This window comes from Platalea leucorodia (genome assembly GCF_965183815.1).
Source record: "Platalea leucorodia genome assembly, chromosome: 3".
NCBI classification, from domain to species: Eukaryota; Metazoa; Chordata; class Aves; order Pelecaniformes; family Threskiornithidae; genus Platalea; species Platalea leucorodia.
In genome coordinates, this window is record NC_138825.1 from 119,880,082 (window position 1) to 119,899,856 (window position 19,775).

Below are 19,775 nucleotides of genomic sequence, written 5' to 3' on the forward strand. Positions count from 1 at the left end.
AAAAGAGCAACACAAATGATTAGACGACTGAAGGAACTGATGTGAGAAAAAAAAGATTAAAAGATATGAATATGCATGACTTGGCCTAATGACAGCTAAAGAGGGATAAACGTCTACAAGTGTTTGAAGCCCCAAGGAGAGCAGTTGTCTGGAAGGATGCAAGGGGTGTAACAACAGTAAGGACCACTGGGATGAATTTGAGACGTGGCAAATGAATCTAAGGAAACACAATGCCTGCCTGAAAGCCTTGTATGTCAGTGAGGGTAAGGAAAGGTGATGGAGAGAAGGAGAAGAGGATTTATGTCAAAAATGCTACAAATGCCCATGAGCTATATTTTGGCAGTGGCAGTGAATGGCAGCTCGGAGGCAAGATCCTGCAGAGGAGAAGGGGTTGGTAACTGTGAGAGAGCAGATGGAAGATCCCTGGTCTGTGGTTATGCTGTTGAGATGGTAGCGTAATTTCTCAGGCACATTTTAAAGAGTCTCCAAAGTTATGCAGAAGAGCGGCTTCCTCCAAGAAAATGGAGAATCTGACAGGGAACAAGCACAATCCCACCTCTGCTGTGGTGACAAGGAGGTAATGCTATATTCAGAAGCTGATACCCAATACCAGCATGTACAAATTACTTAAGTTCATCATAACAGGAAATTAATTGATCAATCAATGTACTTAAGAGCATTAAGCTTCAGGAAAGCAATGTTGGTATAAGTATGAAAAAGAAGCTTCCAAGGGAGCCTAAGTGAATTAGGCACGAACACTCTATTACAGTTCAATTAGGCTTCTTTGAAAAGCCCAGACTACCCTGATGCTTTGAAATCCATTTGTGGGAAGAGCAGACAAATTCAAAAAGATGCCATAATGAAAGTGAAAGAAGCTCCAATTTCTCTGAAAGTGAAAAACTCAAGGGATGAGTGGTAACCCCTGTGATTTCTCAGGGATGGGCTGCTCAAAGAACTCGGATTTAAATGAGGCTTTTGCAGACATACTCAGAGCCTGTACAGGCTTACAGAGGGAGAAGAAAAAGCAGCAGCAGGAACAGAATCAGTGCAGGAACATGCCCTTAGCTTTAATATTGGAGGAAGAAACTGCATTAAATAAAAAAAGAGGATGCAGGTGACATCAGCAGTTCCTTAAATTCCCCCCGTACTAAACTTCTAAGTTTTTTTAGAGGGATACCCTTGACTGAAAGTCTGCTGAATTATTTCTCAGAAGTTTAAATTGGTTTGAGGAGCTCCCTCGTCTCCCAGTCCTCTCAGTCTCTTAATTTGTGGCTTTTCCAATATATTTTCCTATTTTTTGCAAAATATTTTTCTGCTGTTGCTGAAGCAACGGCCTTACAAAGACACAGGTCTGCAAGCAGCTCCTCACACGTGCTTGCTTGCGTTGCCTTGTGCTGCACGTGGCCCCAGCACTCAGGATGGCCCTCCAGAAACAAAATCGTTTTACACTGTAGGCAAGAAGCATTTCAGAGAATTATTGCGCATGGATTCATGCGTCAGTGTGTTGTAGGGATAGATGTATCAGGAGTTTACTTGGGTTTGTGAAGCATCTTATAAGCTTCAGCTATTCTGTTGTTGGCAGCATGCTTTTGTGGTGCATTTGTGTGCATACGGGTCTTTGAATAGGTGACTGCCCATAAAAAGAAGAAACGCCACTCACCGCTGTAGTAACCTTTGGGGGAATTCAGGGGGTTTATTTGATAGAGTTTAGTCAGCGAGACAGAAATTGCATGGTAAGAGTGGAGGTTTTTTAAGCTTCAGTATCAGGTAAATTCCAAGTGTGATGGATCAATGATTTATCTTCCTGTGTATTTAGAAAACCCTGGTCGTATTACTGCTAGAAATACCTACCCGTGTGCTGCTTTGCAAACAGTTTGGAGAAGAGGACAGCAGTTCACTTTATGCGGCACTGATGACATTACAGTGTTTAGTCAGCTGTGCTGCCATAAAGATGTCACGTTGAAACCTTATTTCAGGAAGACAGAAGGGCTGCTCTTTCCTTCTTGCTAGGCATGAGATTTATGCACGTGGCATCCCGCCACCAAGCCACCGGCTGAACCCAGCGCCTGCGAACCAGATTTTCTGCCACATGTTTATCTCATGATATTATGAGGCTGTCAGCTGACATCCTACCAAGCCTTTTGGTTTAATCTGAAGGCAGCCTTGCAATTCCAAGAAGTCAATATGGGTGATTAATAAATACCTCGAGCACACTGCAGAGTTTAGGTTGGGCTTGGATGCAACCTTGGGTGTAGGAACGTGCAGGAGGTTACTGGAAATGCAGCATGTCTTTGTAATACCCAGGGGTTAGATGTATCAAAGCAAGTACCCTCATTACCAAGTAGCAGGGCAGCGCTGTGAAAATCTAGCCAAAAAAGGCGTATTTCTGAGAATGGCAAACCAGTGCACCAACAGCTTCGGCTTCCCCAAACCAGCCAGTTCCCCGCTGGGCTTGCACTTGGAAACTTGGAGCCAGCAGTACTTTGAATATCAGGTTGGGTAACCTGCTGGGGAAGTCTATGCTGGAGATGGTTGTGGGGAGGGACCGCTCACATCACCATTCCAGTGTGCCTTCGTGCCTGGCCACCACGCCGCATCCCCAGCCGCCACCGTCGGGCAGTTCGTTACCTGGCCACGGGGTAGGCATCAAAGGCTAGCATCTGCCGTTCTGGGGGTTTGGCGTGGTATTTTTTAATTAAGTGCCCTCATCTCATCTGAAGGAGTTTTATGCAGTGGGGAACTGATTCTGCTTCAGATCTGTCCCTGATGGCTTCCTCCGTATGAGGAGGTCCTTGCTGCAGCTCTGTGATCAGGCCGGTGCAAGACGTGGGGCGAGTCTGAACCCAGGGTTTATGTGAGACGACATAAATCTCCTTCGTAGCTCTCAGGTGACTCAGATATGTTCCTACTTCATAATGTTTTTAAAAACTCGATTGGAATTATGGATAAAGAGCTGAAACAGCAGTTTATTGGAGAAAAACCCTATCGTAATGTGGGTAGTCTAACTTCTGTGTTTGTATTTCTAGCTGAAGCCTGTTTCTTTAGGCAGATAGCACAAAGGGTCCTTTGTAGGAAGAACAGTAAACTAGAGAGACAGATGAGTTATAAGGCATAAGGGAAACATTATTTTAACCTCTCTGGGCATTCCTTCAAAAATGTTAAAAATCTATAGAGCTTTCCAGTGTAGCATTTAAGGAGCAGGAAATTTGACTCTGTAGCAGTAAACATGTTTCCTTTTAAAACTAACTGTATACTGTTGTAGCCCAAGTCTATGCAGGAGCACACTGAGAGTCCTTTTGGAGAATACCTGTGAGGATTTTACTGGATTAGAGATTTGAGAATAAAAAGATTATTTTTAGCGTGATACTGAAGAGGGTTTTGTAACTGAGACTTAGAAGATAACAGAACAAAGCCCACTTGCAAGCAAGCGTTCATAATACCAATATAATTAGTAGGAGAAGAAATGTCACAAAAAGTTTAGCAAAGTAAATGTCCTCACTCAAAACTACCAGCCAGGAACAAAAAAAAATGCATTCAGCCGTTTTGTAATCTAGTTTGCTCAAGCTCTGGCCTGCCTACTGAGATGGGAGTAACTTATGTATGAACAGATTGTTAGGGAAAGGCTTGAAAGGGTCAGCCTCAAGCTATAGCGGATCGTGTTGATCATATATTCCTCTGAGTCAACGCTGACCTAATGAAAACATTTAGGCTTCCTCGTAATGTGATCGTGACCTTCCAAGCACAGCGTCCAGGTCAAATGGACTCAAAAATTCCCACCAGAGAGGAGAATTAATCACCTTCCACTTTGGGTCGACGTCTGGTTGTAGACATCTCAATGTGGCGTGGTCTGAGGCATGGTGTGAGGAACACGCTCCCTTTCCCAGGAGCTGATGGCTCACAGTTTTAGGCCAGAAGGGGACATTGATATTCTCTGCTTCCCCTGGTGCGTGATGCATCCTCTCAGCTCAGATTGCTCTGGGGACTGTGTTAAGTGTGTTGACTAAATCTCTATTAATTATAACATGAGTTTACACATGTCTAGCTGACAAGTAAATACTTGCTTGTATGTACCTATTTAGGTGTCTGAATCTTGAGCTGAATCTCTCCCTCAAAATGTTTAGGTAATTAAAGAAAGATAAGATCTCCTAAGGTTTTTTTTTCCCTGTTTTTTATGAAACAGGGTTGTGATTGCAAGCTGGTTAAAGGCTCTGCTTTTCAGTTCAGCCACCAAAATCAGTATCGTGAAATAGGTGCCTTGAAGCAGGCCAGATAGCATCTCTCAAAAGGCGCTGCTCCACTGCGTCCCCAGTGACTGTCCAAAGAGCCTTTGCTCAGGTGGTAGCAGTGCCCTGGCTCCTGCAGAATCACCCCGGCCGTGCGTGGCACCGTGGGGGTATCCGGCAGCATCACCGCTCAGCAAGGAGTTCATGGAGTAGATCCTCAGCTGGTGCAAAACCCAAGCAGCTCCCTTCATCCAGCGGGAGCTATGCTGAGGTTCACGTCACCTGAAAAACCAGTCCTGACGGTGTTCAAAAACTTCCCTGCATTTTAAACAATAAATTCATTAGGTTTTTGCATAATGGTGTCCATTTTCAAGGAGCTGAGGCATGGTCTCCCATGTTTATGAGTTGATAACTCCTAATTTTAGGCCAGAAGGGGCATTAATATTCTCTGCTTCACCCTGGCATGTGATGCAGGTTTAGAGTAGTCGTAAGTGGTTCCCAGCAAAGGCCTGAGAAATATTTCTATTTGTCCAGCCGGCGCCTGCAGCCGAGTAGTGAGAAGAAAACATCCTCGGAGTTACAGGCACAAACCACAACTCCAGGGACCTGAGGTTTTTGTCTGCTGAATTTGGCATTGTGCCCTGCACAAGTATTCTGCTGTTTTAATAAAAACCGGTAACATCAGTAGGTGCAGTAGATATTTCATAGCTGTATAAGCAACAACGGAAAGATGGGAGAGAATGGAGAGCAAATAACAGGTGGTGTGGTAAGGAAGTTGAAATGCTTTATGGTGCTTATTCCAGTCTTAAATGAAAAGGATAACAGTAACAGGATATTTAGTACAATCATAGCTAACGGAGCTAGGAAGCCTTCGTAAGGGAGAATCCAGAAGAAAAAGGCTGCTGATTGCCTAAATCACTTGAATATTCTTAAATCAGCGAGGCTAAATGAAATTCACCCTTGACTATAGTGCTTAAAAGAGCTGGTGCAAAAAGCCGTTGGTTTATAAAAGCCTCTCCTGTCTTCTAGAGACACTGCGATGGTACACGCTCTTCAGATCCCTTGGTAAAAAACACTGCAATTATATGTACCCTTAACACCATCAGCGACAAGCCCGAGTCGCGACTGCATGCAGTCGTGCACGCACTCACACGCACCGAGACGGCTTTTTCTAGCTGTTTGAGCAAAATGAAGAATTAGAGTGAAAAGTGACATCGGTTTTGATATGTGGCATTAACTTTCAAGCTGATGAAAGGGAGCAACGTGTTCTAATTATTATTCCTCTTCAAAATAAGCCACGAGCTCAGACAAAAGAGGAGAGAAAGGGGGGAAGAAAATCCAGGAGAGAAACAGAATCACATTTTCTCACTTATCTAATTAAAGCAAGGTGGGCGAGCGAGAGGGAGAGCTCGCCGTGCTCAGACAGCGGCGCTGCCCCATTTATTCTGGGAAAGGTGGGAGATGGAGGCGGTCGCTCTGCCGGGCCCGCGGGAATTGTCCGTCCCTGCCGGAGGGGAGCTCTCTTCCCAGTGCTAATCCACACTCATCCTGGTGCCTGTTGAGCCCCGTGTCCTAATTTAGTGGCAAAACTGCGCCTGTGTTTTGCCTTGGTTCGTGGTACGGATGCTTCCAGCGCAGACCTGCCTCGGGAGCATCAGGGGCAGCGCCGGCGTGTCCCACTGCGCCAAGGGAAGGTGCTGGCTCCAGGATAGACTCTGTATATTTTACAACTTTATTTGAGCTGCCCTTTAGCGACTCGTTCTGCTTCCTGAGCAGCGTGTACTGGAGATTAACCTCCCCCCCACGGGTCGTCTGGCTCGTCCCCGGCATACCCGCTATCCGCATTATTCCCGTGTCCCGATGCCACGTTTCATCTTGGCTCCCATGTAAGGTTAAACGCCCCCAACCTTCTTAAAAAAAGCACTTCCTGCAATCAGAGCTTTGCCACCCACTGCCATATGTCCACTGCTCCCTCTCCTACAAGGTAGCGTTTAATGACATTAAGATATCTGCAGCCAAGTGCCTGACATTTGTGACTCCGGGGAAGGGGAGCAGCCGTTTTACCTCCTAGGAAGTGCCTTAGAAATGGATTTCAGCAAGGGAAAACAGAGGAGTGTCTTCTTTTCTGGTTTGGAGGCTGATGAAGTGATCTCAAGCCCTACTCGGCCCTGTGCCACGCCGGAGGTGATAGCGGGGAGCCGCAGACTTGCTGCTCGCATGTTGGTTTGTTTTTTTTTTTCTCAGAAGAGGAGCGTTGTCATTTTTCCATCTCTTTTGCATCACCCAAACAACTTTTTTATCCGCAAACAACTGCAGGATGGCCAGGCCTCAGCTCTTCAGGCTGTACCTAAAATTGCCAGTGTTGAGGAGGGCTGGCGAGCAGGGGGCTGGCAGCCAGCCTGAGACCCTCGTCGTCTCCCTGCTGCCGCGGCCCCGCAGGCACCCATGGGGTTCAGCTCCCCGCAGGTAGTTACATCCTCGCTTTGACAGAGCTTGCACCAGGCTGACATGGCTCTCTGGCAGGAAAGTGGTGTGAATTCCTGCTGCGAGGAGAAATCCTCTGTTTTTCTCCCAAATGAAGCCTGCTTCTTCAATTTGGGTGGGGAAAGGGGAAGCCCTGGAAGCAGTCCCAGGTGTCACTGCCTCCTCCCCTGCCTGGCCAGCCCATTAGCTGCCCTCCCATCTCGCGGTGCCCCTGCCCCGTTCCCATCCCTGCTCCTGCTGTGACTTGGCTCTCGCGCGCTGCAGGGACAGGCACGCTGCTGAAAAAGAAAACAAGAGCCAAGTAGCTTCTGGAAGACCAGAGGCATCTGCAGGCCAGCAGATGCTGCTGGCACTCAGCGTTCTCAGGACCAGTCACACGGACCTCAGGAATATTTATTTGCATCCTGGCCTCAGTCCCAGTTGGGATCTTAGGATGCTGCCGCTCTATGAATATTTATTACAACAGATGATTATCTTCTCTTGCTGCACACCCTTAGTTTGCATCCTGGTTTTGTGCATTTCTTCTCAAGAACCACATTTTCCTATTACTCTGCTTTTCACTGTACTCTTGTGCTGTGTTGTGATATAACCAATTATATATAAAAAGAATAATCTGGGGATGGACTCTTGGTTTTTCGATTGCAGTTTTCTCTCTTGGGGTTTTGTTCTCCTTTAAGCCATGTTCAGTGACAGACAGCTTCATTTGCTCAGATGTCCTTTGCCCTCCAAGGTTTAATGTATTTATTTAGAAGATGAAACTTACTGTCAGTATTTGTATAGCACCCTCTGGAGTCTGACTTCCCCAAAATCTAGAAGTACATCATTTGTTTCACCAACAAATAAACCCTATTAATTAAAAGATTTTTAGCAAATTGGCTGATATTATTCAGTCCCTGCCATAGCAGTTGTTGAAATCCACCCTGTTTACCATCTTTTGTTTCACATTTATAGTGCCAGAAAAGACTTCTTTCGGGTTTTTTTACAGTGCAACAACCATGCTCACATGTCAAGGTTAATTCAGAAAACTCGAGAGCTTACTCCATGTCTCCAGTGCACAAGGTGTTATATTCAGCCTGAGTTCAGAATGAGCTTGTATTTCAAATATCCCTCCATACGGTGCTATATAACAAGAGTTGCCACCTTTGGAAGATTATTTTCAGTCTCCTGGGACCAAAACCAGCCTGGGTCGGGGAGCACTGAGGGCTGGACTGTCTCTGCCCCACCCAAGCGCTAGGCAGTGCTTGTATGTGGCATCCATGACAAGTGTCTTTCCAGGTTGGGTGACAGGGGACGGTTTGCAGGGAAGGGAGGTGGAGATGCCGAGCAGCTGAACTCGGGCACGAAGGCTGCAGTGTGTTATTATTTTTCTCCCGCTCACAGTACGCTGCGGAGTTGCTGGCAGTGGTGCGCCTCCCCTTCATCCATCCCAGCTATCTGCTAAATGTTGTTGACAACGAGGAGTTGATAAAGTCTTCAGAGGCTTGCCGGGATCTAGTGAACGAAGCCAAACGTTATCACATGCTGCCGCACGCCCGACAAGAGATGCAGACGCCAAGGACCCGGCCCAGGCTCTCTGCAGGTAAAGCAAAACTTCCTTCAACACCAGGTCCCTGGTCCGGCAGTTCCCGGGCATGGCCAGGACATGCCCTGGGATGGGGCATGGACTTGGGCTCCTCTTGGCTCCTTCGCGGAGCCTGGTGATATTTCAAGCTCAGTTTTCCATTCCTGCTTTGCTCAAGTGTTTAGGAGCCTCTCCCAATGGTCAGACATTGGTGTGGAGACGTACGCTCCTGAAACTAGATTTTAAAGAGCTTAATTTTTAAGAATTACTAGTTTTGGCATGACATTCCCATGTTGTCCTGAAAGTGAGCCCCTTGCTGTCCATGCCTCAGTTTCTCTAGCTGCAAAAATAGGTCAATAGTAACATTGGCTTTTTACCATTCGGCCTCTTGCAGGGAGCAGCTGATTAATACTCATAAAACAGCTTCACTTTCGCAGCCCTATGTAAATATATTACTTTTATACAGTGAATCTTATAGTACCAGTTCAGGCTGCTTGCAGCCTCCAAAACAAATGGATCACCCATGATGTATTCCCTTTTAAAAACCCAGCAGCTATGGAGAACTGTGCCGCTTCAAGAAGTTTCTCACCTGAGGAACACAAACGTTTTTCTTTTTGGAAAAATACATGAAAAAAACCCAAGTGCCCAACTCAGCAGCAGAGCCCATATCATGGTAGTGTGAGAAATACCCTGAATATTTGTTGAACAGAGAGTGGTACACATATCATGTAGGAACACTGCATCCAAGAAGGAGTCCGATGAAATGGGTGAATTGTTTTAACGTGCTGCCTGCACTTCTGCCTCCCCTAAGAACAATCACAAAGCCAGGCAAAACTTTCTGTCGCTGCCCCTAATGCTAATGTGGCACGGAGATGGCATATCAAACCACAGCATTTGCAGCTTCTGGAGACTGCCTCATCAAGGCACCTTTCAGAATGATGAAGTGTAGAGGACTTTCAATAACAATCTACCCTAAAAAGTCTTTCATTGAAGACAACTAATGGTGTGATGTTTGAAGGGATTTTTGAAAAGTGCTTATTTTATGTATATAAAATTGTAGGTGTAATATGAACCATTTCCAGAAGCTTGTTGATGAGGGAAAAGCGATTCTCTCGGGGTAAGAGAGGGTGATTATAGTTTTTTAGGTCAGAGTCTAATTATATAGAATCATGTTATTTTGCATATCAACAGCATTCATGTAGGCACAAAGGATCTCTAAACACCCTTTGTGGACTCGCTGCAGCATGTCACGTGCCCTCTTGAGGTCATTGATTATAATCAAGTTATGTCTTGCACAGGTGATTAGATTTTCTGGTATGGCGCAAAAATAATGATCTCTTGTTACTGAGAAATATTTATTTAAAACTGTACAGCACTTTAACTTAATAACTTTTAAGAGAGTAACCTTGCTTGAATGACACAAATATATTTTTTGAAAAGGCTAATGAAGAATGACAATAATCCATTACTCTGAAGACACATTTCTCTCCGCTGCAGCTCCTAATCTCTCTTGCTGGCAATCTCACTTCTGCACTTCTGACCCCCCAACCCGTGCACCCTTGTCCCTAGGCTAGGCACCGTAACACATCACAGCAACGGGTCCGGCCGTGAGCACCGCTCCTGAAATAGCAATTCCTTCCAGCTCGTGGCTTTGTGGTCCTGCTTCTGAGCCTACCTCTCCTGGCAACAAGTTGCACTGGGGCTTACAACCGGTGCAGATTTTTAGTGCTTCTGCTAAATGCTAAATCCACACTGTCCCCCGCACTTGACTCTTGGGGTTGGAACCATAAGACGTCCCAGAGTTAAACTGCAGCTCGTCACTGTGGAGATGAGTCTGGAGTAACATTCAGATCAGATTTGACTCAGTTCTGGCTGTAAAGTGGGAACAAAAACTCTGAGATGTGGATTGCAAAAGTTTTGTCCATTTGCACGGACAGAGAATTTGGCTTGCTGTACACCCTGCATCTTACGGGCTTGGGGGAGCTGTTCAAGTACAGATAAGTCTCAGTTAATAACAATATTAGGGCACGGGCTATCTCCATGGCATTTCCTAGCACCTAGTACACTAAGATCCTGATCCATGGCTTGAGCACGTGTTATCTGCATCTGGAAAACCTGCTTTCTCTGGGAAAAGCACAAAAAAAAACCACAAGAAAATGATCTGTTCATAGAGTATATGGAGAGGCAAAATCAGGATGAAGAACCGTAACTATAGCCTTAATCTCCTCCAGACATTAGCTTTTAGTGTGAGAACACCTTCTTCAGGTTGAGGTCCAAACATACTTTCCCTGGATAATGGCCAAGCTCCAAAGCTATCACAATCCTCGACAGAATTCCCATTTTCTTCAGTGGAACAGGAATTTGCTACATGCAGGTCTCACTCAAAGACTGTTGAAGTCAACGGACATCTTTACATGGAAAGGCCTTTTTATTTCTTTCCCCTTCAAGTTTTGCCCAGATGGCATGCTCCCTCCCAAGTTCTCCCAAGCATGTTCCTAGTGTCGTTCCTCACCCACTGCTCTCCTCCACCCACACACCCCCTTTTTTCTCACCCTTCCTGGTTTGATTGCACAGTCTGAAACAGATTTACATATGATACATTAAAATTACCCTGACTGCCGAGTATTTTTTGATATGCTTCTGCCTGGTTGAGAGATGTGACTTTTTTATAATATTATTTTTCTTACTTGAATCCTAGGTGTAGCCGAGGTAATAGTCTTAGTTGGGGGTCGCCAGATGATTGGCATGAATCAACGTGCTTTAACGGCAGTCACTTGCTTAAATCCTCAAAACAACAAGTGGTACCCGTTGGCCAGCCTGCCCTTCTATGATCGAGAGTTTTTCAGCGTGGTCAGCGCTGGGGACAACATCTATCTCTCAGGTAAGCATCAGATTTCATAGAAATGTAGAATCATAGAATGGTTTTGGTTGGAAGGGACTTTCAAAGATCATCCAGTCCAACCCCCCTGCCATGGGCAGGGACATCTTTCACTAGACCAGGTTGCTCAAAGCCCCATCCAACCTGACCTTGAACACTTCCAATGATGGGGCATCCACAGCTTCTCTGGGGAGCCTGTTCCAGTGTCTCACTACCCTCATCATAAAAAATTATGTCCAATCTAAAACTACCCTCTTTCAGTTTAAAGCTGTTGCCCCTTGTCCTGTCACTACAGGCTCTGGTAAAAAAATCTCTCTCCGAATTTCTTACAAGACCCCTTTATGTATTGAAAAGCCACAATAAGGTCTCCCTGGAGCCTTCTATTCTCCGGGCTGAGCAACCCCAGCTCTCTCAGCCTGTCCTTACAGGAGACGTATTCCAGTCCTCTCATAATTTTTGTGGCCCTCCTCTGGACCCGCTCCAACAGGTCCATGTCTTTCCTGGATGCAGTACTCCAGGTGGATGCAATACTGCAGGTGGATGCAGTACTCCAGCTGGATGCAGTCTTTCCTGGATGCAGTACTCCAGCTGGACGCAGTACTCCAGGTGGGGTCTCAGGAGAGCAGAGCAGAGGGGCAGAATCACCTCCCTCAACCTGCTGGCCACACTTCTTTTGATGCAGCCCAGGATACGGTTGGCCTTCTGGGCTGCGAGAGCACATTGCTGGCTCATGTTCAATTTTTCATCCACCAGTATCCCCCCAGTCTTTCTCCACAGGGCTGCTCTCAATCCCTTCATCCCCCAGATTTACTAGGCTGGGAGAAGAGTTTCCTCCTTACAACGCAGGACATGCAGGAGTTGTACCCAGCTGCTCCCGGGGAAAAAAAAAAAAAGACAAGTGGGAGGGATGTTGGGAGAGAGGGATTTCCTTACTTTTATCATTCTTCATTTCTCTGTGGTGTTAACGTTCTATCAAAGCAGTCAACAGCAATATTTTGCAGTTGCAACGTGAAGAAAATAGGTCTGACAACCATCAAGCATGCAAAGAGGTTTCACTGCCATAGAAACACAATTTAAAATACTGGCTGTAGTTGAGTCTAAGTGGTGGGTTATGGAATTTGAGAGAGACAGGCTGAACTGCTGAATATGTGACCTACACTTACAGTATTTGCTTACAGGAGCATTCACGTTTTGTAGTTCTTGTTGAGACCTCTCTTTTGACAGTAGTCACTAGCCCTATAATCTTCTTAGTTTCGATGAAACTGAAACCGCGCTCCTTAAAAGGCTTTAACTCCCAAAGTAGCTGTCTACACTGTGCCCGTAGCATCACGGTGTCTGGTTTTGTGCAGTCTGGTGGTACCTCTGCTTGGCTGGAGGGGGAAAAGCAATTTCCACCGGGCCATGCAAGGATGCTCTGATGGCAGCTGAGTGGAGGTTTGATGATAAAAAGAGGAGCCTGGGCAAGGAGGTGCGGATGTGTGCAATCCGAGGATGTAGTTGGGAGCGTGGATGCACCAGGCAGTACCAGTAAGGGATTACAGCTGTTGCCTTTCCCTTGCTGAGTTCCCTCACTGCATTTTCTGCAGTAAATCGCTGCCTGTGGTGTTAAATTCCATTAATACTGCATAGAGGCCCTAAGGATTGGTTGGAAATTTTTTCTTGACATTTTTTTGCCCATGCTCATTTTGCTGATGGAGCGAAAGCCTTCTATGGAGGCTTTTGTGAGATGTTGACTTTTAGTTATTCTTAGCTGAGTTACTTTCCAATATGTAGAGCCATTTTGGGCTGTGCCATACCTGCTAACAAAAGCTGTTGAACCCTAAATTCAAAGCTTATTTCAGCTCTTACCCTTGAATCTGGATGAGCTGATGGTGTTCAGTGGCTACAGCAGGAGAGCTGGAAGTCCCACATGGCTGGAAACCTAGCTGAGTGTCGGTGGATATTTTGCTTTACTCAGACTTAAAAGACACAGGAAAGAGGGAAGGGGAACCAACAGAGGTGGGAATGAACTCCTGCAAGCTCCAAGTACTGGACTCCACACTGCATAGCATACATCTGGAGAGCAAAATACCAAGGAGGAAGCCTGGTTTTCTCATTAAACCACAGAACTGAGTCTAGTTTCTTTCCTGGCTTGACCAGTGACTCCTAGTGTGGTCTCAGATAAATCATTTCACCTCTTTATGCTTCAAAATGGGGATAGTAAGACACCCACTAAGTGGCTACCTTGGAAGCTTCAGTCAGAAGTTAAAAAATGACCAATATAAATATTTCACCGGAGCATTTTGAACTGTTTTACAGGAGTGGTACAGCTGGTTCTTTATCAGCAAATGAAAATAAATAAGAAATTTGTCCCTGAAAATCAGACATTAAGCCTACAGTGCAAGCACTGACTTTATTCTGCCCATGTATGTGTTGCTTCAATTCATCACTGTATTAAGCATTTTAGATTTCAGCCTGGCCTGTGTCTCACAAGCCAAGATAGGCTCTGCCTCCTGACACCTTCTTGCAAGTGTTGCAGTAATTTAATAGACTGGAAGTTATTTATGAACACTGAAAAGGGTCTATCCCCTTATGTACATGTCCCTCGTAGTCTGACATCTTGATTTCTTCATGTCATCTTATTAAAAAAAAAAACAGCCTTTGGGGCACATGAATAAATGACACAGATATGCATCATCGGAACAGATGCTCAGTATTGAGGGTGATTTATTTTAATTAGTCAAATGTCATTTGAAGAGTTTTTACTTTGTAACTGCCTTTGATTGCTGTGTGCAAAGCTGCTGCCGTTCCAGGATCTCACGTAATTCTCCCCTTTTCTTTCCCTCGCCCGCACGTCGGTGCCAGGCGGCATGGAGTCGGGTGTCACGCTCGCTGATGTCTGGTGTTACATGTCCTTGCTCGATAACTGGAACCTCGTGTCCCGCATGACAGTCCCCAGGTGTCGACATAACAGCCTGGTGTACGATGGGAAAATTTATACCATTGGAGGGGTCGGTGTGGCAGGCAACGTTGACCATGTGGAAAGGTAAAAAAAAAAAAAAACAAAAACAAAACCATGCTACTTGCTGGAGCTTTTTCTTCATGCTATGCTAAAGGACCATTTCCCTTTTAAAGGACACATCAAATGGGCTGTATGTGTTAAAATAAGCTTTTATAACAGCTAAGAAAGGAGGAAACTATGCAGGATTAGATTTCTTTTGAAAGCTTCTGTGGAAAGCATTGTTTCAAAAACAAAGACAAAAGCTGCCAGTTTGTTTGTCGGTTTGCTCAGGGGAGGGAAGAGAGGAATTAAGCTTCTTTGGACACAGATTATGCAATGAACTAATAAACTTCCTTTGAATTTAGTACTGATGAAAGTCTTTACAGACCACAATAATCCTTTTTTTTTTAAACCCCAAAAAAGCAACAGCAAAGTAAGTTCCTCACATGCGCTCTCCTGGTAAAGGACCTCAGCCTTGACCTGGCTGGAAGGAAGATGCTCCCTTTGGTGCTCTTGGCCTGGGGCTGGGACCTGCCAAGCTCCGAGTAAAGCAACGGATAAATGGAAACAGTTTTGAATTCCTGGCCAAGAGGGGCTGAAGAAAAATGGGAAAGAATGGAAATTTCTCTTTTCCAGAAGACTCCAGATATAAAAGTTTTCCTTTTCTCACATGGAACTTAAAAAAAAAGGAAGGAACAAAAGCACAGAAGAAACATTTCACAAAGTAGAATTCCAAAACCAACTAATCTCACGTCAACCATAACATTCAATAAAACTATAGATTTTATATGCATATCCATGTTTTCTTTAAAAAATAGAAATGCAGTATATAAGAATATTCTATTCCAAAAATATAAATACGGCCCTAGCCTTACCCAAACACTTAAAAATGCATTGTGACAATAGATTAATGATACATTTTTGTGAAATGCTTTTCCTTAGTGAATCTGGCAACCAAAAATAGAAGTTTTTTTTTCTTTTTGTCAGTTTTAAGTGCTGAATTTGAATACTTCTTCAGCAACATTTTGAAGCAGGCAATTCTCAGTAAAAGTTGCCTTAACAGGCGAACCAAAAAAGGCGTAGGTCATTAAGAAAGATTTGCAAAAAAAAAAAAAAAAGGAACATTTTTCAAAAGGTTAGGATTAAAGATGCTTTCCATCTATTATTTCTGGATTTTGGTGCTGCAACATTTATGTTCTGTTTACGCAGGAGGTGTTTATTTTTTCATTTAAGTAGATACCGTAAATACGGAATACCAAAACCTGTATTAAAAGTTTAGATAATGTTTCAAAAAGTCAAACACACAGGAAATTGGGAAATGCCGAAAATAAGGTTTCCTTCTGCAGATTAACTTTTTGGTGCAATCTTTAATCATGTGAGCACTTTTTTTTTCCCAAATGATTTCTGCCAACTAGGCATGGGACAGCTCAGTTTGGGGAATGTGTGCATGGCCAAGGAGATCCTATCTGGTGCTGAGTGCTCACCATTCCCATACCGTTTTGTGTTCCTCTGTTCACAAATTTGGCGTAGGAGACAAGGGTGTGACAAAAGGAAAGGACGTGTGCTGTGGGAGCAGGTCTGCAGGTAGCCTTCCCTCCAGCCCAGGCACGGGCTAAAGAGCTGCTGCTGGTGATGGTGCTCTCAGCAAGTCAGGGAAACGCCGGCAGCGAAGAATGAAGGATAAATAATAGCAGGGAATGCAACAGGGAGCGTTGCTTCCCTCCTTACTCTGAGCTCAAGGTGGGCACTGCCCTTAGGACTTGCTTTGAAGAAAATCTCACCATTTTAGGAGATTATTTTTCTGAATTCTGAAGGTATTTGTCCTGTAATTTAAGTCAGTAAATTTTTAACTAACACAAATGTTTTTGTGAATGTGGGAGGGAGCGAGCCCAGGAAAGAGATGTGGTCTCTCGTTCCATCTCTCGATAAAGAGGAACATTGAAATAATGCTGTTGCAGATAGGTGTCTTGATAGATGTCATTGATTGAACGATCTCTTTGAATTTTTACCAGGGTCTCATTTCTTTCTCTGCTCTGATTCTCATGGTCTCTCTTTAACAAAGCATCCAAAACATCGGTCAGTTGAATGAACTCCAAATCAAGCAGAGTCTCTCCCTTTCCTTCTTTCTCATCTCAGTCACCCAAGCCCTTGCCACAAATGACATTACAGCCTGCAAAGTCACGCTCAGGCCCTCGGCGTACCCCGCGTGGCTCAGTGCGAGCAGCCGTGCTGGTTTTCAGTTGTAACAAGCCCACCAAGAGACTTTTATGTGGGAAAGGAGGAGATTTCCTCCCTATCATTTCAGTGCACGCTGTTTCGACCACAATAAGAATGTCCTGTCATGGGGATTTGCTAAACGCATGGTTACAATTAATCTGCTATTGTCTATAAAGTGACTTGTGAGACGCAGTCATGGAAAAAGTGCAACATGGCCTCTTTTGGGTTATGCCAAGAAATGAGAGAGCTTTTGGGATGTTTCCTTTTTTATTCTTTGTATTAAAATGACGGTCAGAGTGGCAGAAGCAAAGCATGGCATGGCTGAAGCTGTGCGTTTTGGAAAGGATGTTTCAGGGTCTGCTGTTAAAAATGCAGGTGAGAAAAAGCTGACCCTTATAGCTGTATGGAGCAAAGTCAGGTCTTTTCAGACAAAAGCATTTCCCATTTGGACCAGGCAGCTAATTTGTGCAAGCGTTCAGGAATTTAAATCATTGTACCCACTTTTGCAAGCAATGAGGCTTTCTGAATTTGGGTTGCAACTTTAAAAAAAAAAACACTAAAATACAAAGTAAAGCCACTTTAATTGCTCAGTTGTTTGCGGTTGTAAGCGCAGTTAATGCTCACTTCTTGACTTTGCCCTCTCTTTCTTCCCCCCCGCCCAAGAGCTACAAGGGACCGACCTTCTCCCACCGTATTTCTGCATAGGCTGCACATTCCTCTTCAAATATTGTGTTGCTTGGGATGGGACACTGAGATACCATCTCTCAGGAGGGTGGAAACTTCTCTGTCATTCCAGCAGCTCTTACAAAAGGACTGTATTAAAATAATAAGGTGACATGATCATATGCTCCAAGTCAGGTGATGCCAAAAATTACATTTACCTCTGAGTTTGCTGGACACCCGCCCTCGCTGGGCCACCTCCCACCTCCCCTTGTGCACACGCAGCTTATCTTTCCCAACCACATTTTCTGCTTGCTCAGTTAGCTCAAGCGTGACCATGCCTAGCTTTGGCCAGGCTTCGATGCGTATTCGCTGGCGTAGTGGAGGGCAGGTCTCCGGTCCAAAGTCACCCACCCTGACCTCACCAGTTAGCAGCCCCAGAGCGTGGCTGCTGCGGGGTGGCCCACAGAGGGTCTTTGAAGATGGAGAAAATAACATTTTCTCCCAGTTTCCTTCTTCCTCCCCCTGTTCTTCCTGGAATTCTTGGAATATTTCATCCTAAATGGTTGAAATCTTACACAGATGTTTTTATTGCATTTTGTTTTTTAAAAACAGATGTCAGACCATTTTAGCTATACGTGCTACCACCTGACTGCACCCAATACATCTGCTGCACCATTAGAAAGCATTAAAGCAAGTAGGGACCACCAGACTCCTAATGATTTATGGCATCAGCTCCTGTGGTCCTCTCTCCTTGCTTGCGGTTGTGTCACTGATGCCGAAGGGTGCAGCCTCAACCAGAAATTCTGGTGCCACTTATCAGGGGGTGTTTTCCCATCCACTTCAATAGGGCTGAGATTTTTTACCCTTTATCTGCCATTTGTCTGCAAAGAGGCAGTAAAAATTCTGGCTCAACGGATAATATTACGGGACTATCACAAACAGACGAGTAGGAGTCATTCGTTACTCATCTTAAAACAATATGCATGTGCCAGAGGGTCTGAGTTATAAGTCCATTTTGTGGCTGTACATGGGTATATGTTCAGGGAGAGTTATGTTTTTGGAATGAGTGTTTAGGGAAATAACGGCGCGACTGCAGTTCTCCATCAAGCCCCTCTGGCAAGTTGCTGTATGACAGGGAGCGAGTCATTAGGTGTTCGGCGAGAGGGTATTACACTTTCTGTCTTCTTCTGAGATATGAGTTGGGTTGGGAGGCAGCGAAATGAAGTGGATCCACGAACTAGGTTTTTAGATAATGGATGGGCCCTGTAATATATGCAATTTGAGAGCCGAGAAGACTGCGTATGCTGACAAGACAATGTATGTGACTAAAAGTGTGGAAATGTGGATGCTTTGTGGTTATTATCTGTTTGAAGGACAGAAGAAGATGAATCCCCTTGACCTGACAGCACTTCTACAATAGGGTTGTCTAAAATTGGGAGATTACTTCGGCTGGCAGTGTGTACTTGGAAGACAGTCTGAAAAATTCAATGTAAAGAATAAGCTTTATAAGCTTTAGAAACTGCTTCAGAACCTACTGTTTTATTGACATCTTAAGAAAATTAAATATATAGCTTTGTCCAAGGATAGTTTCTTAAGCTCCTCAGAACAGTCAGAAGAAAATAAAAAAGGCAAAAAATAGTAATCCATTAATGTGATTTTAAACAACATGTGAATCATCTGAAGAGCAGATCAATATGACACTGTATAGCTTTATTTTAAATAGCAGCCTTCCTGCAAACAGAATTAAATAATGTATAAGAAACTGGAGGGTGCATGTCTGTAAGCGACTGACCGTGATGTAAGGATTTTATAATGTGAATAAATGAAGATACTCATAAGGCTGCTTAACCTAGAAGGAGAGAAATTAAGAGGCTGAAGAGGAAAAAAAATACTGTTTTCAGGTACTGAAGATATCAAAAGTCAAGAAGGCAGAGAAGCAAACAGCACAGCTTGAAATGAAGGGTTTTCTTCTGTTAATACTGAGGTGGTAGGGAAAGAGCAAGAAAGGAGGCGTTGAACGAAATGAGTGAAACAGGAGGAGGATCAGGCCCGCAGATTAAATCCTAAAAGCAGAGAGTTGTGAAAACTAGCACGGTTATTTCTGCGTGTGCTCTCTTCAAGCCTGGGCTGTATTTTCTGCTGGGTTCAGATCATTTGCTGTATCATGCGTATATAAATAATACATAAACCAGAGGATAGTGACTGCACAAGGGTCAGGTGAGACGACGGTGCTCAGCACACATGAAAGGACAGGCAGGGACACGCATGTCCTGCACGCGTGGAAAGCCTGATGTCCGGAGCACGGCAGGGCCACGGGCTGTGGGGTTGCAGGGACTGCCCGGGAGGCAGAGGAAGGTGTGCAAGGGCATCCATGTAAAACCACGCGTGAGTCTGTAGCATGCAAGGACTGCAAAACCAGGCGTCAGTCATGTGAAAAGAGATGTCCTTGGAGTTTCAAGTTCAGTAAATTGAATGGGCTTGGTAGGCCCATAGCCAAGGACAGGCATGGACACACGGGGACTGGAGGGAGCAGTGGAGGAGAGGGAAGAAAAACCTTTGCTTGGCTCGATGCCAGCTCCCATTAAGTCTCCATCTACAGCTTCAAACAGGGGAATCAAATGCAAAGCTTGACTAATGGAAGGAGATCAAAGTGATTATTCTTTAAATCAGTTCCCTCCCCGCTGGCCCTTGAGCAGAGCCGGTGTTAAAGGCAGCCGAGGAGCCCCACTAGCAGTAGTGGCAGTGGAGTGATGGCAACGCCAGAGATGA

General features: G+C 44.8%; 1 protein-coding gene across 1 annotated transcript in view; it reads left to right on the forward strand.

The window, feature by feature from the left end:
• KLHL29 (kelch like family member 29) overlaps positions 1–19,775 on the forward strand; it is a 403,676-nt gene that overhangs the window by 357,503 nt on the left and 26,398 nt on the right. The window contains exons 9-11 of the mRNA XM_082306362.1: positions 8,088–8,286; positions 10,967–11,149; positions 13,991–14,171. Of these exons, the coding sequence (XP_082162488.1) occupies positions 8,088–8,286; positions 10,967–11,149; positions 13,991–14,171 (563 nt within the window). The remainder of the gene's footprint in view (positions 1–8,087; positions 8,287–10,966; positions 11,150–13,990; positions 14,172–19,775) is intronic.